This window comes from Pelodiscus sinensis, chromosome 23, assembly GCF_049634645.1.
Source record: "Pelodiscus sinensis isolate JC-2024 chromosome 23, ASM4963464v1, whole genome shotgun sequence".
Taxonomy (NCBI): domain Eukaryota; kingdom Metazoa; phylum Chordata; order Testudines; family Trionychidae; genus Pelodiscus; species Pelodiscus sinensis.
The window spans coordinates 7,780,482-7,807,655 of record NC_134733.1 but is presented as its reverse complement, the minus strand read 5'-3'; the positions used below and the strand labels follow the sequence as shown (position 1 = coordinate 7,807,655).

General features: G+C 52.3%; 2 protein-coding genes across 3 annotated transcripts in view; one reads left to right on the top strand and one right to left on the bottom strand.

Annotated features, from left to right (window-relative positions):
• Nucleotides 1–4,552, top strand: part of TMCO4 (transmembrane and coiled-coil domains 4) — a 100,808-nt gene extending 96,256 nt beyond the window's left edge. For both annotated transcript variants that reach the window (XM_075906593.1, XM_075906592.1), the window contains one exon: nucleotides 2,427–4,552. In XM_075906593.1, coding sequence (XP_075762708.1) covers nucleotides 2,427–2,897 — 471 coding nt within the window. In that variant the 3' untranslated portion in view covers nucleotides 2,898–4,552. The remainder of the gene's footprint in view (nucleotides 1–2,426) is intronic.
• Nucleotides 4,553–10,438: 5,886 nt separating this feature from the next.
• Nucleotides 10,439–25,512, bottom strand: HTR6 (5-hydroxytryptamine receptor 6). The gene is made up of 3 exons (XM_006115051.2): nucleotides 24,787–25,512; nucleotides 13,301–13,459; nucleotides 10,439–10,945 (listed from the first exon to the last, which is right to left on the bottom strand). Exons 1-3 carry the CDS (start codon nucleotides 25,510–25,512, stop codon nucleotides 10,520–10,522), a joined length of 1,311 nt encoding a protein of 436 aa, XP_006115113.1. The 3' UTR covers nucleotides 10,439–10,519.
• Between the last annotated feature and the right edge of the window lie 1,662 nt (nucleotides 25,513–27,174).

Here is a 27,174-nt window from a genome sequence, read left to right as displayed (position 1 = left end):
CTGAGATCCTGAATTTCAATCTCTTACCCAGCAGCCTAAATTTGGCCTCCAGAACTTCTCTCCTCTCCTTTCCTATGTCATTGGTACCTTTATCTACCACGACCACCAGCTCCTCCCCAGCACTACACGTAAGTCTATCTGGGTGTCTTGAGAGATTGGCAACCTTTGCACCAGGCAGGCAAGTCACCATGTAGTTCTCCCAGTCATTGCAAATCCAGCTGTCTACATAAGACCGTAAGAATTAAAGAATTCATTTGCCCCTAGACCAGGGTTTCCCAACCTATGGGTCAGGACCCAAATATGGGTCACCATTACATTTCAAAAGGGTTGCCAAGTGTCTCCTCCGGTGGCTCTGCCCTCCCTCCTCCCCCCATTTTTGAATTGCCTTGGGTCACCAAGTCTTCCTGAATTGTCAAAATGGGTCCCCATCTGGAAAAGGTTGGGAACCGCTGCCCTAGACCCAGGGCTCTGTAGCATGTGGAATCAGCTCTGTAACAAGAATGGTTTCTTTCAAGAGTTGTCACTGAGCAGTCTTGCCGAACTAGAGGAAACGTAACAGCTGTTCTTAGAGGGAGCACATATTGGGATGGAAATGGAGCCAAACAGTAGACTTTAAACATTTTATTTTCCAGTAAATCCAGTACCTGTTCCTCTCCACTTAATCCGCCTCTCGACTAACGTCCTTTATTTCACTGCCTCCTAAACCCCCATACTGATGAATAAAGGATTCATACTTCTTTCTGCACATCTGAACAGTCAATCCATTAGGCCTTTGGTGGTTATTTTAATTAAAGTACTAATCCATTCAGAATATAACAAGCCAGTTGAGCCATCTGGGCTGATTAATATTGCATTATTAATGGACTGATTAAATCTTTCCACTTGCTCCAAGTTCTAAGTGCAGCCAAATATTACCACTCAAAAGCTGCTTTACACAAATGGCTAAGTTTGAGTTTGACTTCATAGGAGCTAGTTCTGGACTGGTTTAGTATCTGGAGGCTCTGTTCGCTGACCAGTAATTAGGCCAGATCTTTGATCCAGACTGAATTCCCTTTGCAGCACTTGAGTATCCTAAGGATGCAGCTGGAGAGCTTCTCATCCTAAGGGAATTCCACAGTGGTGTATGCTCCCCCCAAGCCTCTGCATAGACTTAGCTGATTAGACTCTGCCACGCTATTCTAGTAGGGTAAATGTCTTAGAAAATAAAGCATTAGACATATTTATTCAAACAACAAGGCTGTTAGTGTACATGCTTCAGGGTGTTGCCGATTACCAGCTGGGGTCAGGCAGGAACGTCTGTCATGGTGCATTATGAGTCAGCTGTTGGAGAGAGGACTGGCTGCAGATACTAAGGATCCCTAGGACTCAAAATCGTGCACCTTTAGTCTCTGCTAAAATCTCTAATACCAGCTGAGCTGTGGGCCATGAAAGCAGTCATGACTCAGGCTAATGGCATTTTCATGTCTATGGAGAAACCCACTGATCATTCCAGTCTGTTCCTTTTCTGCTTGCAGATGTAGCTGCACATTTGGCTGTGAGTGGTATAGAAAAGGATATTTAAAGTCAAGTCTTTTCTGTGGAGGATCTTAGCTGTACTACTTCAAAAGCCTCATTCAGCAGACACTGCACCTTGGACTGAAAAGGCAGCTGGCTGCTGTCAGACTGGCGGGTTAGGATCCTTAATGTTCCCTTATTCCTTTTAAACTGATTATACTTAAACATAATTATTATAATTAAACAGAGGGAAATTTGGCTATTTTTTCTCTCTTGTTGGCACTGATTTAAGGAGGAGTCTTAATATGCCTCTCAGAAGGTAGTTATCTTATAATTACATGGCTATCTCTTACATTGTGATCCCCTGCTTGATTTATGCTAGAGACAGAGGCTTAGCTCAGTATGCTCTTAACGCTAGAAAGGTGTCTCAATAATGTTTTATCACCGGTTCCACCCAACAGCCTTAAAACTCCTAATACATTTTAATTCTCAGCACATACTTCAGAGGTAGATACAGTTATCCACATTGTACAGAGGGAGAAACTGAGGCACAGAGGGATGAGCACTTACCCACAGCAAATCCCTGGCAAAGCCAGAAATTGTACCCAGAGCTCCTGACTCTAACCACTACAGATCATGGCCTCTTGGCCTGATAACATACAAGACCTTTCTTAAAACCTAGAGGCGTCCAAGCCTTTAATCGTGGATCAATAATGCAGCGTGTGGAGCGCAGGAATTGAGCAGCCAATGGGAATCTGCTTGCGGCCGGGGCAATGATGAATCATGGATATTTTGGGGGAATTCAGTTTTTCAGACAGTCTCCCCATCTGTCCAGGCTCCCTGTGGCTCCCGTGTGCAGGGCTCTGCTGCTCTGGCATAGTTGGGCCTCAGTGGGACTCGTCATACTCACAGGACTGTGTTGTTCTTGGCAGGTGAATGGCCACCTGGACTACATGAAGCAAATGGACACTATCCTGAAGGCTGTGGGCATTAAAACCAAGGAGTGTCGCCTGGAAGAGAAGGGGAATCCCTGCCTTCTCTCCGGCCAGGAGGAGAAAAGGCAGCAGCCAGCACCGGGTGAGCATCAGGAAGAGGAATGCACCTTGGGAGATGACGATTCCATCAGCCACGATCACTGGTCCTGGCAGCCTGTATCCAGTGAAGGGTTGCACCCTGGTGACCTGAACTCGGGCCTTGCACAGCCTGAGGTTTCTGAATTTCCAGGTTCTTTGGATGCCAGCAGAGACCAGAACCCAACTGAACTGGACAAACCTTTACCAGCCAACCCTCTGCCCTGCCCAGATTCTGCTGCTCATGCCCAGGGAGGAACCTTCCTCCCTCGCCCAGGCTATTCAGACAATAATGTCCTCAAAACGCAGGCAGCACACCAAGGTCTGGACTGAGTCCCTGCCTCCGAATGCATCACTGGCTCTTCCCTTGGTCGCAGCGGCATGAAAGGCATCTACAAAACCCCTCCCTTCACAACAGCACTGTCGCCATAGGCCTGGGCTCGGCTCACTTCCTACAGAACATTCATCCCAAGACATGTGGCGCTATAGGACGCTCCCGCACATGGATGTGCCAAGCTGGTTGTTAGCAAAGGTAATAACGTCCATAACTGCCGTGCTCTTGGGTTAGAGAGGCACGAGACCCATTGAACAACCCGGAGTTGTCTGTCTGGAATGGAAACACATCGGGGATCCATTTGAATGGGTTATGTTGGGAGGATGCGTTGCAAGGATTAAAGCCTTTCTCACGTGATTGTACCACACGGCGAGCATCCCAGTGGACGGGGGCGAGGTGCTGGCACAGTGACCAGTGCTGCCCTGTGCATGGTGGCTGCCTCCTCCCATTTTCTATACCGGTACGTCGCCATACACTCCATAATGGGGAACGCCAGCCCCCAGTGCTTAGAGGCTGTTCTGGAAAGGCCCAACCATGGACAGTGGGTGAAGGTAGGCCTGGGGGAGGCAAACCCACAACCCTGCCCCCAGCCCCGCCCCTTCTGCTCAGGCCCCGCCCCCATGGGAGCCAGGCCAACACACATACACCCAGCATCTCAGAGAGGTAAGGCAGTGCGCAGTCTCAGTTTCCCTGGGCCCGGAGCACCGAAAGTATGGCCCCTTGGGGCAGCAATACTCCGCCCCCAGTAGGCCTACAGCAGGCGTTCTGGGGTCGGAGTCTGGGTGAGGCCAGGCTGGCGGTTTGGGAAGGCAATGCCTTCCCTTACCTAGTATACCCGCCACTCATGGGCCCAACTGCTGCCATTGCAGGCCCGTGGTCAGCCAGGTGGCTTTGATCTAACCAGGGAGCCGCAATCTGCTTTCCAGAGGGGAACACTGATTGCTGTGATAGGTGGGGCTGAAATCCCACCGCCGTGTCTGCAGCCTTTCAGGTTTGTTCTGTTCCCTCTTCCCCCTCCCGCCCTGCTACCCATGAAAAATTCATGACTCGGTGGGAGTTTGACATGAGACGTGGGCCTTTCTCCTGTCTCCCTCTAGCTTCTACTGCTGCCCTAGGAGTGGCTCGTGCCTGGCTGGTAGGACTGTGGTATCAAGGGTGAGCCGCCTGCTCCTCTTCTCCCCTCAGTGTTTTGGTGCACAACCTAGCACAGAGAGCGACGTACCAATGTACTGACCATGTCGCTGGTGCTGTGTAGAGATGCTTTGACAAGGTGCAGCGCTCTCCTTACACTGGACCAAAGAGAACACGTCAGCTGCAGCTTTCAAGACTCACTGACACTGGAATATAGCATAGGAGCATTACTGGATCAAAACCTTCAGAGCTACTGCCGATGGGCTCTCCCATATGGGGAGGGGCAGCTTCTCAGCTGCTGTGAATCAGCATCGCGCCCCTCGGTTCAGGGACTGAACTGATGTACACCAGCTGAGGCTCTGGCCTTTACCCATTGGGGGAACAACTGTCTCCTTTACGGGACAATGCTGCTGTACCTAGGGAACCAGGTGACTTCCTGGGCAGTGACAGAGTCTCTTGGAGACCAAGAACTCACCTGTTCGGTAGTCTCATGAAGAAATTAAAAGATTTGTTTTGTATTGTTGGGGTTTGTTGTTTGTTTGTTTTTTATTGCGGCCAGGTATGTTTGGCATTTTACGTGTACTGTTGGGCTTGATTCACTTCTCAGATTTATTAACCAGCCTTTCATCTGGAGGCAGCGAATAGGGGGAAGATACCCAGATTCGTTCATGATTCTGCTAATGGCTGGGTGCGAGAGAGTGCACAAGACATTTTGCAAACTCCCTGCCTCAGTTTCCCCCATGTTAAAGGGAAGGAGTGATGCTGAGACAGAGTTTGCAACATACAGCCTCTCCCCGTTTTACGAACCGGTTACGGACCAAGCAATTGGTCGTAACTCAGTTTGTTCATAAGTCAGACCCCACAGAGTTACACGCGACCACGCTGATCACATTCATAACTCGGAGTCCGCCATTTACGACAGCTTTGGTCGTAAAAGTTAACGGTCGTAAGTCGACCGTTCGCAGCTCGGGGACCGGCTGTATTCAGAATGTTTTCAGCGCCTTAGGTGAAAGGTGCTAGAGACAAACTAAGTCTGATTCTCGGGATTTTACTGTTGATTTGGAGTCACAGGTTTGAACTGTGCAATTTCTGCCTAAGTGCTGAAGGGCCGTGACCAGATTACACCTTCACATCCCGTGCCTCGTGCAGCTCCTCACCAGATAAACCAAGGAATCTGTGTTTGCATTTTCTAAAATGCCACGCACGGGCCCTCCTGTCCCTGCTCCAGGAGACCATTTGTAGGCTTTCTCCGATCTCTCCACAATCCTGGGAGAGGGGGAACCAGGCACCACCGGCTGCACCATGCCCGGGAATCAAAAGCTGCCTGGGACTGAGAGGTCTGTGAGAAAGCAGACAGCCTCCTCCCCAGAGAGCCCAGGGACTGGCTTTGGGAAGATATCCCTGAAGTAGTATGGGACATTCATTGTGATCTCAGCCTAGTAGTCACCCGGGAGCTCAGAATGTGCTAACTCAGGTTCTTGACCTTCATGCCCTCTGTGGCCACAGGGACAGGACTTCATCTCCTCAGCTGCAGTTCAGAGGTTGCTGTCCTTGTGCAGGGGCTCCAAAGGGGCCAGGCTCCAGCACATCCCTTCTTTGATTATTCTGGCTCTCTCAGCTACAATTCCTCTTGGGGGCTGCCACAAGGCGCATGCTGTTGCAACTCAACCATGCCTTTGCAGGCTGTGATAGACTCACCCCACCACAGCTGGCTGGTGAAGCAGAAGGCAGTCCAGGGCTCATCAAAGGCTCACACCCTGTTCTAATTGGAGCTTCCAGTTTTATGTGTAAAACAGTATTGGTTGATAAAATCTTGCTCTGCCTGCAGGCTCAGTAGGACATGCAGGCCTGTTGGGGGCAGGGGGAGATGCGCAGGGAGGTGCCGCCGCTGTTGACACACACGCAGTCTTCTCTCGCTCTCCTCCATGGACAGGCCACTACATCATTCTAATACCATAGAATATTCTTTATTACAATGGCTGTGTCTAGACCAGCAAGTTTTATTACAATGGCTGTGTCTAGACTGTCTACACTGGCCGCTTGAATTTCCGCAAAAGCACTGACTTCCTTCTGTCTGAAATCAGTGCTTCTTGCGGAAATACTATGCTGCTCCCGTTTGGGCAAAAGTCCTTTTGTGCAAAAGCTTTTGTGCCAAAGGGCCAGTGTAGACAGCTCAGAATTGTTTTGCGCAAAAAAGCCCCATCACGAAAATGGCGATCGGGGCTTTTTTGCGGAAAAGCGCGTCTAGATTGGCACAGACGCTTTTCTGCAAAAAGTGCTTTTGTGGAAAAGCGTCCGTGCCAATCTAGACACACTTTTCCACAAATGCTTTTAACAGAAAACTTTTCCGTTAAAAGCATTTGCAGAAAATCGTGCCAGTCTAGACCTAGCCAATGTGTTTTACACACCAGTCACTTCTCCCACCACTGAAACGCAGCCGCTTCTTGGCTGGTGCACCGCAGCCGTTCCACAGGGCCCAGCTCTATGAGACCGAAGGGTTTGTACTTGGAATAAAACTGAATCTTGCATCCAAAGTGCCAGGGCAGCTTCAAAGAGTTTTCCCCTGATTTTTTCATAACACAAATGTCATGCACGTAGAAATCCCAAAATCGCCCCTTCCCCGCAGCAGTATCCAGAAGAACGACAACTCCCTGTCACCGTCCTTTACTCTGAGGAGTCCAGAGCACTGTACAAAGTGCGGTGACATTCTCGTCTCCCGCCGTACAAGTGGGGAAACGGAGGCAGGGAGTGGGTCTGGTTTTCAGCAGTTCAAGGCACCTGCAATGCCTACCATCGTCACTGGTACTCAGGGGTGCTCAGCATCTCTGAAAAGGCCTGTCTCTCCCACTCCGTGAGCTGTGCTGGCCCCTGGACATTGCTGGAGCAGAATGGCACACTCCCCCCACCCACACACTGTCCCAGCCCACCCAGCCTCGACATGAACCTCACACCAGGGGGGTTCCAGTAAGAACACACAAGAGCTGCAGCTAGGGAGCTCGCGGCACAAGCAGACCTGGCTATCTACACCTGCATGAAAGGGACTGGATGGTTGTGCCAGCTTTTAAAAGCTATTGTAATTATATGGACCGGGGGGCGGGGCATAAGCCCTGAGGAGGGGGTATTCCCCCTTAGCCTGATCAAAGCAAACCCTTCTACAAACTAGTCTCACAGCCACTGAGTTCTGCACTGCGGGTGGAGGGGGCGGCTCGGGATTTCTGATCACAGCGGCACCACCTGCCTTCCCCAGCACTAGCTAAGCCTGCCGCTCTCTGGCCTGTGATGGGCGTTCGTGCCTGCTGAAAGCCCACCGCGCACCAGCACGGGGCGCTTTTGGGATCTGGCTGTGTCACTTCCCAGCCTTCCTGTCCTGTCAGCCTCTGCAGTGGAATCGTAAGAGCAAAACCCCATCGATATGTACAAAGCTTACGGCCGGTGGCCCTTTTTCCCTTTTGTGAACCAAGACGTGCCACATAATGAGGCATTCAGCGTGCGGACGGGCTGCTCAGTCATCCACCTTGCTAATGAGTTCTCAAGGAAACCTCTGGAGCATGAAAAGACTCAAGGGACTCCTCATGAGAACAGGGCTGTTACTCAGCACACGAGGACGCTTGGTAAGTGGTAGGGGGTGGGGTGGGGGACCGTTCAGAACCCGCTGAGAAGAAGCAAACTGAATGACAATCGTGCAGCTAGAAGGGAGTAGCTCTTCAAATCTGAGGCATCACACCAAGCCTTGGAGGGGACGATGAAGGAGCTAGCCATGTTAATTGCCACCCTTATCCTATGGCTTTCCTCCTGGCTTTTTCCAGTGAGCAGGGGCACCTGCCAGAGACTTAGTGTATGTCTACACTTGCACCCTCTTTCGGGAGAGGAATGCAAATGAGGGCATTTGAAATTGCAAATTAAGCCAGGATTTAAATATCCTGCACTTCATTTGCATATTCGCATTATGGCGCTATTTTGAAGTAGCACTATTTCGAAATAACAGATGCTGTTAAGACACAGTTATTTTGAGAGAAAACCCTTCTCTCGAAATAACTGGTAAACCTCATTGTGTGAGAAGGGCTTTCTCTCGAAATACCCGTGTCTTAACAGTGTCTGGTATTTCGAAATAGCGCCATTTTGAAATAGTGCCATAAGCGAATATGCAAATGAAGGGCAGGATATTTAAATCCCAGCTTCATGTGCAATTCAAATATCTTCATTTGCATCCCTCTCGAAAGAGGGTGCAAGTGTAGGCATACCCTAACAGAGTAGCGGTAGGAATGAGTGGCGAGAGCAAGGGGCCCACAACTGTAACGAAGCTGAACCATCCTTTAAGTTCTGACCTGTCTGGGCAGGACACAGATTGCTCAAGGAAAGGTGAGATTTGAGAGAGGTCGGCAGCCGGTGCGAACGGCCTTTGCTCAGTTGAAGTCAAAGCTGCTGTGCTGATGTATGGCCACCGAGGCTGCAGCCCGGTCGTTCCGTTCTTTTGCTAGGCCAATCCTTGCTTCCCATGCTTTTCAGCCCGTCAATAGGACTCAGACCTTGGTTATAACAGCCCATTGCCCACCGCCTCCCATTCGGCTGCATGTGTTCTAACCCAGGGAGTTTCAAACTTATTTTTCTCACGACCCAGTTGAAGAAAATGGTTGATGCCTGCAACCCAACATAATTATATCTTTCAACGAGAGGGCGCGGCCAAGGGATTTGGAGGCAGAGGCTTGATGTGTTGGAGGGCTGAGGACTGTGTAGATTGTGGATTAGGGCCAGGGATGTAGGTTCCCTGACTGGGTTTTGGATGTTGCCTTTCTTAATGTCTGATTTGTGTCCATGTATTCTGTTGCAGTGAGACAGTTTGATTTGTCCAATGGACATGGCAGAGAACCAGGTGGGGGGCACTTTAGCCTCCCCGGACACAGTTTCTGACTTACAAGTTGCCAGTCTCAGGCAGAAGAACTTTGAAAGCAGACTGCATGGGAAACAGCTGAGCTGGAATTCAGATGCAAATTTGATACCCTGAAATGAGATGTAAACAGACACAGGGAGAGGTTCTCTCACTCTGATAGGTAACTTCCCATTCAGGTGCTCTCACCTTCTCAGCACTGTTGAAGATGACCCACATCCACTCGGGTTGATTTAGCTCTCATGTCACACTCCCATCTCTGTATCCTATCCCCTTCTGTTTTCTTCTTCAGCCCCTGCGGAAGTGAGTTGGAATTCACAAAAGCTTGTTCCCCAACACATTTGTTAGTCTTTAAAGTGCCACCTGATTCCTTGTTGCTTTTAGTAGCAAGGGTGAGCATGGAGCCTTGATACCTGTCCTGTAAAGCAGCCCAGTGGCTGAGAACTCACTGCCCCTAGCTGACTTTACAGCTACCTTTAATGCTGCATTAGCACAGTGGTTCCCAAACTTTTCAACATTGCGCCCCCTTTTTGATTTTTGAGAAACCCTCACTTCCCCCCCCCCCCCCCAAAAAATAGCAGCAAAACTTGTTGAGCAAAAAAAAAAAAGGGAACTGACCAGGGCTGAAAAACAGTCGTGGTCCCTTTAATTCCCAGGACCATGTAAAGGTGCTGGTACTCAAGGGGAAAAGTTGTTGCCAAAAAAAAAAAAAGGTTGCCCTTTTAAGGTGGCCATTTTGAAATTCGATATTTTCTGGATTTTTTTACCGGACTGACCGGGCTCTTTCTAAAGGGGGGGCCTTGTCGCTTCACGCCCCCTCTGGAATTTCTTCATTCCTCCCAGAGGGGTGCGCCCCCCAGTTTGGGAACCTATGCCCTAGCAACTTAGCTAGTCAGATCATTCCATACCCTCATTACTGTAGCCTCCGCTCACTTGAGCGTTACTGTTCTCCTGCTAACGAAATGCTCAGAGTCCAGTGGCAATAACCAGCAGGGGCTGATGCCAGACCCCTTTGCTTTCAATGCCTGTTAGGTTGTGTTTATCTCTCTGGCTGTTGATTTACAGTGGGCTGCTTTTTAATCCAATTTCAAAATGCCACAAAATGTTGCCATGGTTTGCTTAACTCGGGAACAATAAAACCCTCACAAGATCACGTGGGGGTCAGAATGTATACATGCCTTGTGCTGCTTTACGCACTCTAGGGAAGGGGAGGACAGTGCGAAAAAGGAAAGTGACACCAAGCCGGTAAACGTTGGCAATAAAATGTGATTTCATCATATTAAAACAAACCCAACCTGTAAGTGACGAAAACCGGTCAGTGATTTCCAGACAAAGCAGAGAGACGTTTTCCCCTCCTCCCCACACATAAGGAAGACAGCAATCTCTGGGATCCGTTTCTATGGCGAGGGGATAGATTGGAGCAGAGCATTGCATCACTTGGCTCAGGTGCCTGGTACATGTACACACACCATCATTGGTTCCCCATGCAGGGGATTGCCCGACTCCAGCAGGTCCCAAGGTGTCTGTGCATAGACTAAGCGGGCAGGGGTGGGATCAAGAATGGGCCCCTGCTACTCTTGCACCACCCCCATTTGGGCAGCGCAGTCAAGCCATGGGCGTGTTCAGCTGGTTGATCTGCAGCTCCTGGTCCGTGTGTTCCAAGTCGAAGAGGTTGACCGAGTCGGCCCCTGTGGCCGGGATGGACTCCAGGTGCGGGTCTCTGCAGGCCGGCAGCAAGAGGTGCTCGTTCATCTGGATGACCGAGTCACCTGAGTCCGTCTCGCCCTGCAGCGTGAGGACGTTCTTGAGGGACAGCCCCAGCCGGGGCCCGCTGTTGGAGTTCCGCATGGACAGGGAGATGGCGCTGGGTCTGCCTTCCCAAGAGCGCCGGCAGCAGGGCAGGTACTTGGCCATGGCTCTCTTGAAGTCCCTCATGAAGAGGGGGTAGATGATGGGGTTCATGGTGCTGTTGCAGTAGCCAAGCCAGGTGAGCACGTCAAAGAAGGCAGCGGGGACGCAGTCGCACACTGCCTGGGGGGTGAGACCAAGCACAGATTAGATCGGGCCCCTCCTGGCCTCTCCCAGCAACGGGTGTGGCAGGGTGGGTTTCCCTGGGGAGCTGCAGCCCAATCATTTCCCAGCTCTGCACAACAGGGGTCAGAGGCAAAGTCTGGCCTTTGCCTTGGTCTCCAAGGAGGCAGGTTCCCATTGGGCTTGAGAGAAAAGGACCTTCATGTAGTAAACAGGGCAGGGTGCTGGGGCAGATCCCTTCTAGCTCCAGGGGTGGGGCAGGCAACTAAAGAAGCTTCTCAGAGGAGTTAATACAGGGCCACTGTGGAAAGGGAAGGGAGGCAAAAGGGGCCCAAAGGCCATTTCCAGAGGGAGCTCCTCAGCTGCGGTTGCAAAGGGGATGCTGGCCACACACCCGAGAGGGTGCATGTGTATTACAGCCTGTGGAGTTACACACGAGCGGGGCTACCCCCGAGACTGCCATAATACAGCACTTGGCTGCCTCTACTGCACCCTCCTTTTGGCTGATGTTTGCAGCAGCACAGAGGAGCCAGGAGCCTGGATCACATGTGCTCCCGGCAGCGAGGCAGGCGAGTGATTTTCTGGGAGGCTTGGCCCTGAAACAACCAGGGGCTGGGGGTGGTAGGAAGTGCCATGAATAAAATCTCTGGCTACGTCCAGACTGGAATGATTTTCCTCAAATGCTTTTAACGGAAAAGTGTTCCGTTAAAAGCATTTTCGGAACAGAGCGTCTAGATTGGCAGGACGCTTTTCCGCAAAAGCACTTTTGTGCAAAAGCATCCGTGGCCAATCTAGACGCGCTTTTGTGCAAAAAAGCCTCGATCGCCATTTTCGCCATCGGGGCTTTTTTGCGCAAAACAAATCTCAGCTGTCTAGACTGGCCCTTTTGCGCAAAAGGGACTTTTGCCCGAATGGGAGCAGCATAGTATTTCCGCAAGAACACTGATTTCAGACAGTAGGAAGTCAATGTTCTTGCAGAAATTCAAGTGGCCAGTGTAGACAGCTGGCAAGTTTTTCCGCCAAAGCAACTGCTTTTGTGGAAAAACTTGCCAGTCTAGATGCAGCCTTTGAGTTCCTGGCTTCCTAGCTCTTGGTTCTAACTCGTTGTCATACATAAGGGCAGGCCCAGCAATGGGGGGGTGGGAGGGGCAAAGGGGACAATTCCCCTGCGGCTCAGCGATGCTAAAGAGCCCAGAGTTCAGGCTACTGCAGCAGCTTCGGCAGCGGGCGCCCCAAGCCCTTTAAATCACCGCTGAAGCACTGCGCAGCTGCACTGGGCAGCTTTAAGGGCGGCTGGGTGCACCATGCTCTGGGCAGCTGTAAGGGCCGAGGGGGTGGCGGTGGTGTGCTCAGTGCTCCTGCCCCCCACCCCCAAGGCCCCATCCTCCTGGGAGCACAGAATCTGCTCCCTCCCCCCCCCCCCCCCCCCGGCCACACACCTTACCCAGGGGCCCAGCATGCACGGGCATCCAGTGAAAGCCCAGCTGGGGAAGGCAAGACCCAGCCCCGCCCAGAAGCCCTGCCCCTGGATCCAAGCCCCGCCCACCCCCAGCCCAATCCTACCTGGCCAGGTGGAGAGCTGTGGCTATCGTAATACTCCTGGCCCGACCCTCCCCAGCAGCTGGGGAAAGCTGTGCTGCCCCATCCTCTCCCCTGGCAGTCAGGCTGCTGAGCTGAGTTGCCTTCCCCGGGGGCTGAGGAGAGCCCGGCCGTGCCGTGGGCCCAGCCTTCCCCGGGGCTGAGGAGAGCCCGGCCGTGCCGTGGTTCCAGCCTTCCCCGGGGGCTGAGGAGAGCCCGGCCGTGCCGTGGGCCCAGCCTTCCCCGGGGGCTGAGGAGAGCCCGGCCGTGCCGTGGGCCCAGCCTTCCCCGGGGGCTGAGGAGAGCCCGGCCGTGCCGTGGGCCCAGCCTTCCCTGACGGTGGCCCCAACCTTAGGTACAGTCATGAAGGCAGGTTTGGGAAAGCTGTGCCTTCCCTTGCCTACCTTACCGACCGCCCATGCCAGCATGGTTGCAGGTGCCCCTGGCTAGGGGGCCCGGTGTTCTGCAAACAGAAGAGAATGACCATTCTTGCCCCAAAGAGGTTACAGTCTAAAAGTCCATCTGGGCAGGATGGGGAAGGGCCAATGGCTGGAGCGCCACAACCCCAGCAGGCAGATAAGAGCTGCTGCCTGGAGAGGGGCAGGGTGAGACCCTCCTGCCATATCCCCTGGCTATGTCACCCGTAGACACGGATATTGTCACTCTCCAAAGTGCCAGAGACCAGCGTGCCTTCCCAGGGGTCTTCCCAGGGCTGTGAGTGGGTTTGAGAAACAAGGGGGGGGAGCATCCTCCCTTTCCCCCCCTCCCAGGGCTTACTTGGGTCACGTTAGTGACAAAGAAGGGGAGCCAGGCCACAAAGAACATTCCCAGCAGGATGCCCAGGGTCAAGCTGGCCTTCAGCGCCTTTTTGCTGTGCTTGTTGGCAAACTTCCTGTTCTCCCCCAGGCCTGCAGCTTGGCTTTGTGCTCCGGGGACCTGCGAAGGACAAGAAACCATCTGAGAAAAGGGGCAGCCGGCTTCTAACACCACAGGCCCTTCCCGCCCCCGCTGGCTAATCTCTAATGCAGTCGCTCCCCTTGGTGGATGTTCAAAAGGCAGGGGCTCAACATGGCACCACAGATTTGTCCCCAAGGACTGACACTCCCGTCACACAGGAAGGAGGGACACAGTTACCCTCTCTCTTCCTGCCACACGCTGCCGGCCTTCCTGGAGCCTGGTTTATTCCCCTCACACTGGCCTGCTCCAATGAGTCACTACACCCAGTTCCACTCTCCAGCTGTTGCAAGTAGCAAGCGACCCCACTGCAATCAATTGTGTTGCCCCAAAGATGCAGGCAGGGCTGGACTGAGCCATTCTGGCGCCCTGTGCAGACAGTTTAATTGCGCCCCGAGTTGGGGGAGGGCGCATGCGCGACCCGGCCCTGCCCCTGCCTGGTGCATGGGGGAGGGCGCGTGGAGCTGGCAGCGGCAGGATGCATGTGCCCAGCCCGGCTACCACCGCTGGCCCCGGGCGGCTGCTGCAGGGTGTCCACTGGGAGCTGCTGCAGCCTGCTATCTGGGAGCCGGGTGCGCAGCACCTGATGGCAGCTATAAGGGGTGCTGTGTGCCCCTTACAGCTGCCATCAGGCACCCCCCATAGGTTGGTGCCCCAAGCAGCTGCCCGGCTAGCCCATGCCTTAATCTGGCCCTGGATGCAGGGCCTAGCCCCGGGCTGCGCTGTGGCCCCTCAGAGCCACTCCACCAATGCAAAGGAGGAGGAAGGACGCAGGAGCAGTGCAGAGCCAGTAAAAAGGCTTCAGGGACACAAGCAGAATGAAAGCAGGGCCGCCTGGGAGGCTTCCTGTACCCCTGGAAGCCTGGGCTGCTGGCGAAGCCCGTTGCAGCTGGTGTCATTTAGAACAGCCACAAGGCTCCCCTATGCTGCACCATGGACAAAGATGGAGTCGCTGGCCACTCTGGAGGATGAAGCACAACCAGCCTGTCTACCTCCTTCCCCCCAGCCCCAGCTGTGGACAGGGCTCCGCTGAGGCCCCAGGGAGGCAGAGAAACTGGTGCCGATTTTAGATCTGTCACAACATGATGCTCAGAGGCAGAGCAGCCTCCCGGAGTGGAGTGGAAAAGTCAACGTTAAAAGCCTGCCAGGAATAATATGCCTGGGCAAAGAAAACAAGCAGCAAGACTTTAGTTTTATAAAGATTCTCTCGCTGGCCTTTCATCATTATCCAAGCACAAATGCTGGGCAGGCAATCCACCGAAAGGGAAGGTTTTCAGACCTCCATCCCTTTAAACACCAACACGACTGGTGACGCCAACGGGTGGCAAAGACAAGTGACAGTAGCTTGCCATCCAGCCATTGTCTGTGCCCAGAGACGCATGATCCTTGAACCGTAAATCAGTTAGTGGGGAAATCCTTAGAAGCCTTCCCTGACTCCCAGCCTCCAGGGATGCCAGTCGGCATCGCTCAGACTTCAAAGGAGCACCCCTGATTTACACCAGCTGGGGAGGTGGTCCTCTATGTTTTTTGTGGCATCACGGGCAGACATGCTGCCATTGACTGCTGTTGGCAGCAGGGCGCCGTTTGTGGGCCTCGTCGTCCTGAACACACCGCACGGCTCGCACTTGCGAGTCAGCTGCTTCTCCCAGCAGCTCCCTCATGTCTCAGTGGCCCCTGCAGCGCCAGGCAGAAGGATGCAGTGGCTCATTCCGTAAAAGGTCCCCTTTTATCGGCCAGCAGCACATGCCCCGGTGTGGTGCACCACACACATGGGGGTACCATAAGGAAACTGTTGTCCTGGCACTTGACTGGAGAACGTGATGAGGGCACAGTGAGCTATGGGACAAATCCGATGACGCCCCTCTGTGGTCTTGATCCTGCAAGATGCTGAGCTCCTCCAAAGAGATGCTAATCGAGCTCAACAGCCATTGGGAATAGCACAGCATAGACTCATCTTAGCACCCGTGGGACGTCAGGTGGGTGTCATGGACCCCCATTTTGCATCTGGGGAAACTGAGGTCCAAAGGCCCAAATCCTCAAAGTTATGTAGGCACCTAAGTCCCATTGAAATGAAAGTGAGTTAAATCCCTAAATACTTTTGAGGCTCTGGGTAAAAGAGCTTAAGTGAATCACTCCTGCTCCCATAGTGAGAGACTGGTCGGGTCAGGGGGAGTGCAGGCTTAAATCAAACTGTGTATGAATGTACTGATGAGTTGCATTGTGCACACAGCACTCAGGCTGCATGAGCTGAGCCATACTGCACTGAATTCCTAGAGATTCATGCTGCTTATTGACCTTTGGGTGCCAGCTGGAAAGGAACCACCCTGATGTTTCACTGGCCACACAGACCTGCCCTGCCAGGGATGCTGTGGTTAAAAAAAAAAGCCACTATAGAAAGGAAATTGCTACCCACTGAACCATCGTGACTATATTAATACAAGATTTTTACTCTTGCACAAATCTAAATGCAGCAAGCTACTGAAGCCTGAGTGACGATAAAGCTTAGTCTCAGCTATTGATTAGAACAGCCCTTAATTACATTTTTCAACGATAAGTCTCAGGTGTTTTAATCTACAACCCTCTGAGCCAGCTCTGTCTCCTAGCCATTCCTGCAATCTCAAATTAAATTATCTTGGCATTCTGTCGTAATTCAATAAGTCGCGGTTTGCTGATCTGCCCATCCTTCAACAAAGTGATTTAAAACATAACACCCTGATGGCTCTCTGTCTTGAATTTTATTTTTACCTATCGTCCCATGTAAATGTATTCAGTAGTGGAATGAAATCATAGCAGTACTAGGAGACACGTACCAAGAGGTTTTTTCTTGTAGACCAGCTACCATTCCTTACACAGAATGATTGAGAGAGCTTAATTGTCATTCAATTGGTTTGACTGGGAGCAGGATGTTTCTGTTCTAAGCCCCTGATTCAGCAACGCATGTGAGCACTTGCTGAACTTGAGCACGCCCACTGACTTCAAAAAATTTAAGGATGTGCTAAAAAGTGCTTAGCTGAAATAGGGCCCAATACATAAAGCCCTGAAAATTTGCAGATGTCTGCTTTATATCCATGGGGATCCACTTCTGTAGATGAGGATATCCACAGCTTAGTGTTGTGGATATGGATGCAGATACGGATACGCAGGGCTCTACTAACACAGCTTGTGGCAGGCCCCGCTGTCCAAGGTGCTGAACGGCCTCCATTTTTCTCAATTACAGACAGTGTGTAGTAATAGTGAGAGAGCCATATTAGTCTGATCTTGGTAAAACAAAAGGGGAAAAAATTACGTAGCACTTTAAAGACTAACAAGATAGTTTATTAGGTGATGAGCATTCATGGGGCAGATGAATACCAATGTTAGTTAAGGCAGTGGATCCGACCAAGAACTTTTAAATGTAATTTGTTGCAAAATCTGGTATCTCAGAAAAAGCCTTTCAAAACCATTTGATTATTTTTGTCTGTATATTCTCTGCTTCTCCTTCCACCTATTAAAATACTTACAGCTCACCCATAAGTGAGTTGGCTAGCTCAGAGTCCCTTATGTGAAAGAAAGTGAACAGCATGCTAAAGCAAAGTATTTAAAAGCAATTAACTTTCTCTTTTCACTGTAGGATACTAGATCAATAGATACTATTACTAGGGAAATAAATCTGTTAAATTTGGTGACAAATAATTTTCTCCTGCAGAAATGTATATGTAAAATCAGACATGTTTCACAGAAATATTTTTTGGAGAAAGAAGGAATATCTATACAAATCATCAGGCTCTTCCCACCTCCACCAAAAGTTGTTTTAAGCTATTTCCATTGCAGAAAGTTAGATGTACCCTGAATAGAAATATAGATTGATTAATGGGCAGGTGACATGTGATTATCATAAGATGAATGCAACTTCTGTATGCTAGCTAGCTTAATATTGTAGCCTATATAGTAAAATCAGAAGAAGGGTATTTTAAATGAGGTAGGGTTATAGAATTTCAAATTCTCTGCAAGTGAGAACTAATTTCTTCCCATATGCATGCAGCATCTGATGCACATATAGATATATAAACCCCCACACACAATTAGAAAGATTTGTGATTAGAAAAAGAGAGAAATGAGCTTGGATATGACAAATTGTAGAATCATATCAGAAGTTGCTTTTATCTTATGATAATCACATATGTCACCTGCCCATTAATCCATCTATATTTCTATTCAGGGTACTTATAACTTTCTGCAACAGAAATAGTTTAAAACAGCTTTTGGTGGAGTTGGGAAGAGCCTGACAATTTGTATAGTTATATAGATAGTCCTTCTTGCCCCAAAAAATATTTCTGTGGGCTAAGTTGACAGATGGTCAATATTCAGTCTTGGCTCAGAGATGGATTTATTAACATGCAATATTTCATGACACATCAGGGCTAGGGATCAGTGAGTTATAGCACTGGAGAAGAATTAGAAATCTTCCATTACTAGGCCATGTTTTCCTCTCTTACACCTCTGTAAATTAGACATAATTCCACTGGCTTTGGTGGAATCTCATTAGTGTAAATCAAGAATGACACAGAGCAGAATCTTGGCCCATCACGTAAGACGCAAGGCCCATACTTTTAAAGGGGGTTGGATGTTGCTCTGCTCAGCCTGGCCACGTCTAACTGATTTAGGAGCTTAAGTCTCATTTTCAAAAGTTATGTGGGCATTTAGGAGCCTAAGCCCACTGCCATCTATTGAAACTTAGGCTCCCCTATGCCAAAGTCATTTTGAAAAGGAGACTTGGGCTCCTAACACTGAACAGAACCGCACTTAAACACAAGTGGTCCTGTGGCATGTTAGAACCGTACTTAGCCACCTTTCACCATCTGGGTCCATGTCCTCGTGGACTTGTTCTGTCGAGAATTCATTCTCGTGATGAGTTCTGCTTTCATCTCGCTGCACCTCCTGACCCAACACAGTCACGCTTATTAGTGCATTGATTAAATACGCTATTTTATACACATTGGCAAATTACATTACACTTGCCTGGAACATTAGGAACTGTCATGACAGCTGAAAGTGACAGAGCAGGGAGATTTCTCTGGTGCTGGTTTTTAAGTGCAGCAGGTAAGACTGTATGAGTCATCTCAGCTTTCAGTTCTCTTCACAAATTGAGCGAATGCTTGGCTGGCCAAGTCCTAGGTACAACTATTACTAAACTCAGCTCTGGGGTTAATTAGATTTCCTGATGCAGACAAATAGCAGCTGAGAGGGGTGCAAAAATCCTGGGTTTGGAGTGTAATTTTTCCCCTTTCCTCTAATTCTACCATTCATCCAGATATTTATCACTGGCTGGAACTGACCACTGTCTACATGGAACTGACCATGGTCTACATGGGATTGAGCTGGGACTTAAGTGATGTGCAGCCCTTATACTGGCCGTCTGTGCAGGCGGGTGACAAGGTAGGTGAGGGAATGTCTTTTATTGGCCAAACCCCTGTTTGTGACAGGGAGAAGCTTTTAGGCTGCCCTGGAGTTGGTGAAACTCCACAGCTAAAGGTCTGTCAAAGGAAGTTTCTCTCTCGACTAATCCCAACTCCACTGCTGTCCTGCAAAGCTCAGCACACAGCAGTGGGGCCATACGCTTTCTAAAAGGAACAAAAAAAAAAGGGGTTTAATGCTTCGAAGCTGCTGTCATTCCTGATATTTTGCCCCAAATCCCCCCCCTTCCTCAACCACCATCGCCACTACACCCCCACATCAAGCAATTTGAGGGGAACGGGAAATTATTCCTTTCCTCGGAGTGACATCAAGCTCCGCAATTCTCAATAATGGGCATGACAGCTTCTCCTCCCCCATACAGTTATTTTTGTGACTGCTGTTACCTTCTCCCTAAGTGAGGGAGCGAGAAGGAGGGGGAGTGAGCACGGGAGTCTCTTCTTCTTCAGCAAAACTCCCGAGGGTCCCCAGCATTTATAAAGGCCAAACTGTGAAATCCCAGCATGGTCTAGATCACCAGACTCCTGCAAGAGCTAATGTGCCCCCCTTCCGAGCAGAGGACTGGAAGAGGGAGGGAGTCAGGACCACCGCAGGAAAACAATAACTTCCGCTGATTTTAAGGAGGTGGCCCATGTTCTATTCACAGCGTATGACTCTGAACAAGTCACTGAACCACTCTGTGACTCAGTTTCCCCCATCTATAAAATGAGGGGAAATAATATTTCACATATACCCTGGAGGTCTGGCAGGCATAATTAATTGCGTGCCATGAGATTCTAGAAGGAAGGTTCTATAAGTGTACAAATGTCATCCCAAGGTACCTGGAGAGAGATTTGTGGGGAAAACTGGCACTAGACACTTAACATTAAACTATCGTCAAAGTTTTCTCTTGCCTGAAAGAAACCCTGTGATTGCTGGGCGTCACAGGACAGACATCTCTCACTCATCATGCACTTTAAGCCCCTTGAATGTGATAGTTAAATGAACTCACTCTTATCTAAGAGAACCAAACCATACAGCCAAGAGCATTACATCAAGAAAGGCCTAAAATCATCCGCCGTTGAACTATGAACTCATCCACTATGCAAGGTCATTTATGTTGAGAAGAATCATCTATTTTGAACCCCTCCAGGTTATTTCCCCCTCCTTTTCTTTTCTAGCATCTCAAAATTAATCTTCGTGTTCTTCAGATCACTAGACATACCTATCCCGTGATTGAATCGAAGAACTTGAACCTGTGCAAATGTGCTTTCCCTCGTGTGCTCTTTTGTTAGTATAAAAGGGGTGTGAGCGGGAAATCAGCCCCTCGTTCCATTCCCTGGCTAGAGAAACTCTTAAGCTAACAAAGTGAAATCCACTTTTGCCAACGGCCTGGGATCAGCGTAATATCCCGCAGGGCTCCCCGGTTATATCAGGGATGAACAAAGAGAATTTAAACAAACGGTCTGACAGGGGAGACTGTGGAGGCAGCTAAATGCCAGGCTTTCCTCGGCCTCCCCAGGGCACACTCAACATCCAGTAGCTCTTCTGCAGTGGCTATCAATGGGGGAATAACAAATTCAAACAGCCACAGTCCTGGGTCTCCTCACACCCGCTTTGGAGTCGATCAGGAGTAACTGCTCCGGAAAACCAGGATGGTCAGGCCCACGGACTCAGCGCAGTCAACTGATTTACTCCCTAGCTGCACTGTCTCAATGAGCACAGAATCAGGCCCATAGGGCCCCACCTGGCCAGGCGCCAACAGACTCCTGTGACGATGCAGGCCCCTTACTGAGAGCAGCCGGCGGTGAATTCCCGCTGCCACTCTCAGGCCAAGGCCCAGAAAATGTAAGTGCCCCACTGCCTCCAACTCAGCACTGCTGAGTGCTTACCAAAGCGATGCAGCCCCAGCACTGGGGCATGGTACCCCGGGACACCCTTGTTTACACTCCGCAAGTCAGGAAACTTTCCCGCACCCCACTGAGGCGTGTGGCAGAACGTTCTCAGGGTGGGTTTTCTGTTTGGGGGGGAGGGGTTAGTAGTCATGAGTCTACGAGTCAAATCCTCAGCGACTGGAAACAGATCACTGATGTCAGGGCCGCGGTACCCATTTACTCCACTTGAGGATCTGGCCTCGATACTGAGCGCAAGACGCACACGTTGTCGCTGGGCGTAATGGAAGTGTGTACGTGTACAGTGACGTTAAACACTGGCTTTGCTTATCTAGCCTCGCAATAACCTGCCATCCAAATGTCGTCCCTCTTTTGCAACCGGCACCTTGCGGGCCAGGCCTGTCACCTCAGTCACAAACAAGTCTGTTCCTGATGCTGAACCAAACACAAGGCTCGTGAGGAAGATGGCTGCTCCTGAGCCCCGGGCAGCGGGCGCGCGACGCATACGCGGCTCCGCCCCCGGCCTTGTGGCGCATGCACAGCCCCGCCCCCCAGCATGCTGCGCACCTTACAGCTGCAATCGGGCATGCGGCACTCCTTACAGCTGCCATCAGGCACCCCCCCATAGGTTGGCGCCCCAGCCAGCCCCCCGCTTAATCCAGCCCTGGGCCCAGGTACTGTACTGGGACTCAGATCTGGGTTCTAAGCTCTGCTGTGGACTCCGTGTGTCCCCTTGGGTGGGTCACCTAATTTCTCCTGGCCTGGGTGGCCCCTCTGTAAAATGGGGGTGGTAAATAGGCCTTTGGGTTTCTTGACTGTTTAGCTCTTGAGCGCTCTGAGGCAGCGCCTGTCTCTCCCTGTGGTGTTATACAGCTTCTAGCACCATGGGGCCTCCATTTCAGCAGGCGTTGCTAAGGCCCAGCACTGCAAAGGGGCTGAGGCATTACAGCGCTGAGCGTGGTGGCACCTAACTGTTAGATGCCTGAACCAGCACAAGAAAGCTGGATGGGGGGAAGGCTCCCTGTGCAATGAACAGAGGCAGCAGCCAGCACGAGGCTGTGTGCCCCAAGGCTGTGGACCGGGGAGGGGGAGACAGGGCTGTGGTGTGAGGGGGAGAGAGGCTCCCCTCAGCCTGGGGCTGAAAAAAATCCCAAGATTTGAGAGCTGTCGGGATCACGAGAGAGGTGCAGCTTTACGTAGACATCCCGTCTGAATCACGTCTCTAGCCATACATTTGCATGAGTTGGCACGTCGACTTGGGGGACCGGTGTCCTAGCTCAGCAGGCCCGCCCCACACACACAGGCCACGGGCGGCTGGGAGGGGCCCGGAGTTGGGTTTCTTCCCTCAGGCGTGCCCAGGCAGAGTGACTCACAAGGCACAGACCCCGGGACACATGGCGGTCCACCCCCAGCAGGACTCCAACTTCCCCCCACGCTCTCCTTAGCCTCTTCAGCCACCTGTTTGTACCCAGGACACACCCCTGCCCTGCATTGTTCCAGGCGGCTCTTTTCCTCTGCCCCCAAGCTTAACTGTGCGGCTCCATCCCTTCCGCTGGGTTTTAAGCCTCACTCCCTGCTGCTCCCGCACCCGTCTGACATCAGGGCCAACTTCTCACAGCTCCTCCGCCCCTTCCCATTGACGCCCGACTCTCCCCTCGCCCCTCACTCCATCTGCTCTCTTGCACGGAAGTCCCGTGCTGTTTTGAAGGCTTCCCTTTCTGACATGCCTTCACCCCGATCATAGACCCCAACCAAGCCCATGAGCCAGGTGTCCCATTGAGAAGAGCCCACCCTGGACCCTTGGCAAAATATTGACCCTTGGCAGGTGTGATGGGGGAGGTGGGACCTGCCAGCTGCCCAGCTCCAATGCTCAGGGTGTTGTAACAATATTCATGTGGGTGCCTGTGACAAGCCCACGCTTAGTGCCTCAGTACTACAGCACAGGACCCATCTGGCCAGGAGCTGAGCTGCTTCTGTGCAGCATTATGCCCCATCAATGCCCGCTGCAGTGAGTGGGTGTGGAAGGCACTCGGCACCTTGCTGGACTGGGCCTTGCTCAGCACATTTTAGTCTCAATGCTTCGTCTAAGCTCCATCCGGGAGTAGTTCTGAGTTTGCCAGTTTGGAGCGAGACCGGCTAGAAACGGTGAGTCGCTGCATTGCACCTCGCCAGGCTGCGCGTTGCTCCGCCAGGGCTCGTGGCTCAGTAACAAGGCAGGCACTCGAGTGAAGCCCAGTAACGTGCAGGAGAAGGAAATGCAAAAGGTAGCTGGCTAATAGGGAGTGATCATTATGAATGAGCATGCACAACAGGGCACCCTCCAGCAGAGGATCCGAATCCTGTAATCACAACCCCTGAGGGTACGTCTACACTGCAACTAAAAACGCTGCTCCTGCCTGGGGCTGTGGTACTGCAGTGTAGATATTTGGGCTCAGGCCCCAGGACCCTGCGAGCTGGGAGGGAGGTGAGCTCACCAGCTGACACAGGCCAGCCGGGGTGTGTACTTGCAGGGTGGACATACCAGGTGTATCACCATCCTCCTTTTACTGCTAGGGGAACTGGAGGTGCAGAAAGGGGAAGTGACTCGCCCTAGGTCACCCAGCTAGTCAGTGGCAGAGGAAGGTACAGCCCCCAGGGCTGCCTGTGTGGGCGCCTCCAGCACCTGCCCCATATAAATCCATCGTGACTAGAAAGCCAACCCTCCTATGGCTCTATTGCCGCATAGGCCCTCACAGGTTCCCAGCCCTGCCGGGTTGGTCTAGCTGAGCAAGATGGTCCAGGCTCAGTCAACCCCCCCTGCACGCACGCGCGCGCGCACACACACACACACACACACACCCCTTTCCTAATCTAGACAAATCCCCACACACCTTAGAGTGAGCCACGCGCCACGTCTGTCCTAGGGATGTAAAGGGTTAATCAGTGAACCGCTTACCCACTAAGCATTACCGTTACCCCTTGGGTAATCGGTTCACTGGCAGCCTGGAGCGTCACCCCGCCCATCATAGGTGAGGGGCTGCTCCAGCCCAGCCGGGCCCACCGTGCTACACTGCAGGCGGGTGGGGGGCGGCTCCATGGCTAACTCGTCCTTTTAACCAATAATTAACATCCCTCGTCTGTCCTCGCTGAGACTGACCACAGGGAGCTGAGGGGGAACACCTGGCACCACGGCAGCAACAGTGAGAACCTCGCCCGCCTTACGTCCTCCCTCATTTACTGCCCAGGCGTCGGGAAGCTGCTCCCAAAGGCCTGCAGGCTGCTGACCCAGGTCAGTGGCCCTTTGTTGTACCCTAGGCCCCAATCCGGCTGCCTCTGTGGTCACCGGGGCCTTCCCCCCTGTTGGATCAAGCTCCTATTTTACAAGCCATCAGGGAAACCACCAGATAGGACTGGAGGGGCAGAGATCTCCTGGGCGGATATTGAATATTAAGTCTCACTGAACAGTAGTGGGGCAATTTCCCTCCACTTCTCCCCTCCCCAAGTCAACCTCTTCTCAAACTTCTCAACCTCTTCTCAACCTCTTCTCAAAATAATTAGTCTCCATCCCCCCAGCCACCTTTTTGAATCCCTCCTGTAAATGAACATCATGTCAGCTCTAACTTTCCAAACAGAGTCCTTCCCGCTGCTTCTGCCTTGCGAGGGCAGGAAACCGCTGAGGAGTGACGAGAAAGCACCGGGAAGTGGGGGTTTCAGTCCTAACGCTCCCTCTGCAGCATAGACAGCTTGATGCACCCTCCACATGTCCCAGGGCTCAGCCCAAAGCTGCACCCTCCCCAGCAACTTTCTCTGCCTGAAAAACTCTGCACCTTCCAGGGGTTTAAAAGCTCCCGCTCTAGCTGATTTCAGGGGCAGTGTGAGTTTGTTTTCTAGCCATCCAAGGAGAGGGCAGGGAGGGTGACGCTAACCAGCTGGCTGTGGGATCAGCAGGCAGGGCAGAACGGCATGCACACAAGTCAAATCCCCACCCGGGCAGTCAAACCACGTTACCTGCTGCAGGGGCTCGTCGAAGGTGCTGGCCATGTTGGTGGTGAGCGAAGCCACCTGCACCGCTTGTTTCCTGGCGGCCAGGAGGATCCGGCAGTAGGTGAAGGAGATGGCCATGGATGGGAGGAAGAAAGTCAGGCAGGAGGCAATCAGAGCGTAGGGCAGACTGACCAGGAGCCTGCACTGGTCCTCTTCCATGTGGGAGGTGCTATTGAGGGGCCTGATCTCAAACTCCAGCTCATGCCACCCCATTTTGATAGGCAGGAAGGAAGCCAGGGCGGCCAGGGTCCAGGTGGCGAAGATGAGCCACACGGCCCTGCAGAAGGTCATCCGGAGCTTGTACTTGAGTGGGGAAATGATGAGCAGGTACCGGTCCAGGCTGATGACGCAGAGGTTGAGGATGGAGGCGCTGCAGCACATGACATCGAAGGAGTACCAGATGGAGCAGAACTCGCCCTCCAGCACCCAGCGGCCGTACAGCTGGTTCAGCATGGCGGGGGGCATGACCACCAAGCCCACCATCAGGTCGGACATGAAGAGGGACACCAGGAAGTAGTTGGAGGTGTTGCGCAGGGAGCGCTGCGTGAAGATCAGCAGGATGAGCAGGGAGTTGCCCAGGGTGGTCAGCAGGATGATGAAGCACAGGAAGGCGGCCACCCAGCTGTTCCCCCCTGCCAGGGATCTCTCCCCAAACACACTGGCATTGGGTCTCCCGAAGTCTTCTGCCATTGAGGAGCCGGGAGAGGGGGGATGGCTGTGCACAGGCTGAGGCGAGGAATGCTAGCAACTCCCCTGGGGATGCTGAGCTGTCATGGGCCAGCTTTTAAGGGGAAGAAGTGTGGTCTGGCTCCCTCTCACTCCCCCTCTCGCTTCACTGGCACTCAGGGCAGAATGACATTCTCAGGAGCCGATCAGGAGAAGAAAGCAGCTTCCCTCCCCACCCCACGGCTCCTACTGAGGCATTTCCTAGGAGCTGCAAATGCCACTGAGCCGCCTGCTTTGCCGCCTCTGGGGAGAGGCGGGTGCAGGGAGCAGATGCCCCTGAGTTCCTAGTGCTGCTTCGCTCGTTCCCTCCTGCTTGCCTACCTGTAGGGCTCTAGCTTCTGAGGACCGGGAGCCTTTTCCTTTCAGCTGCTGTGTGTCCGATCCCGGCTGTGGCTGCTGCTGCACACAGAGCAGGCAAGAGGCAGAATAAACCCTGATGCAAGGGAAGCTGGATGCTCCCAGAGTCTGGCTGGTGGGAAAGCTGCAATGGGCAGGGGGGTGGGAAGGCAGGACTGAGGTTTCTCCCTTGGCCGGGGGAGGGGTGCCCCTCTCTTCCCTTAGCATCCCCCCCTTCCTTCCCCCTTTACTCTTGCTAAAGGACCTAGTCTGGATTCTGTAAAGTAGCAATTGGAGAGCTTTCTTTTCTGCCCGTAAAGCAACAGCAAACACTGGCTCCCCCACTCCACCAGCCCTCCCCTTCCAGCCAGCTTGGTGGGGGGGGTTTAAAGAAGAGGATCTGACGCAAAGGGGGCAAGTTAACATCAGCTAGAAGGGCAACAGGTTGGAGGTGAAAAACAGCCGCGTGGGGCTGTGCTGAACAGCCAGGGTTGAAGCACAGTCGCTGACCATGATGGATTGCTTGACCCGCCAGCGCACACAACAAAACCACACGACGAGCGCCGTGCACCAGGGAAGGGCTTGGCCAGCAGGAGGTCAGGCTGTTCCCCAAGGGGGATGCAGGGATTGATCCAAAATCGACCACAATCTCTGAGCCATGTCAGTGGCTCCGGCCCAGGTACGGTGACCCCGCTGCGGCGTCGGCACATAGGAGGGGTAGACTTGCGGGGAAAACTGCTGCAGGCAGGAGGGCCGCCAGGAACACACCCCAAAGAAATGGGAGAGGCCAGGCTGGTTAAGTCACTTAAAACACAGACACTGCAGTGGGTGGCCACTGTGCGAGGGAAGCGACGCGGCGAGGGGGCCCGGTGGCCTCACTCACAGGTGCGCAGGTGACACGGGAGGGAAAAGCTCTTTGGGGCCATTTGGAGACGTTCGCTTGGTTTTATTTTTAATCGTTTCTTGGATAGATGCTTCCCCCGCTGAATCCTCTGCTATGGGACGTAGGCATGGGCCAAGGGGAGACCAGGAAGACCAATTTGACACCCACGGAGGAGCTGCATTTACAGGCGATGTGACACAAAAATACAGCAGAATCACACTCATCGCCTCATCGCAACCCCCTACCAACCTTGTCATGGCTCCAGCTCCTGTTCCCCACCTCCTGCCCGTACCACACTCGCCTGTGCCCCTTGGTGTTAATCCAGCTCCAAGCCTACGGTGGCTAAGAGGAATGTTAAAATGCGGGTAATTAACTGAAAATGTCAGCGGTTACATGGTTACACGCAG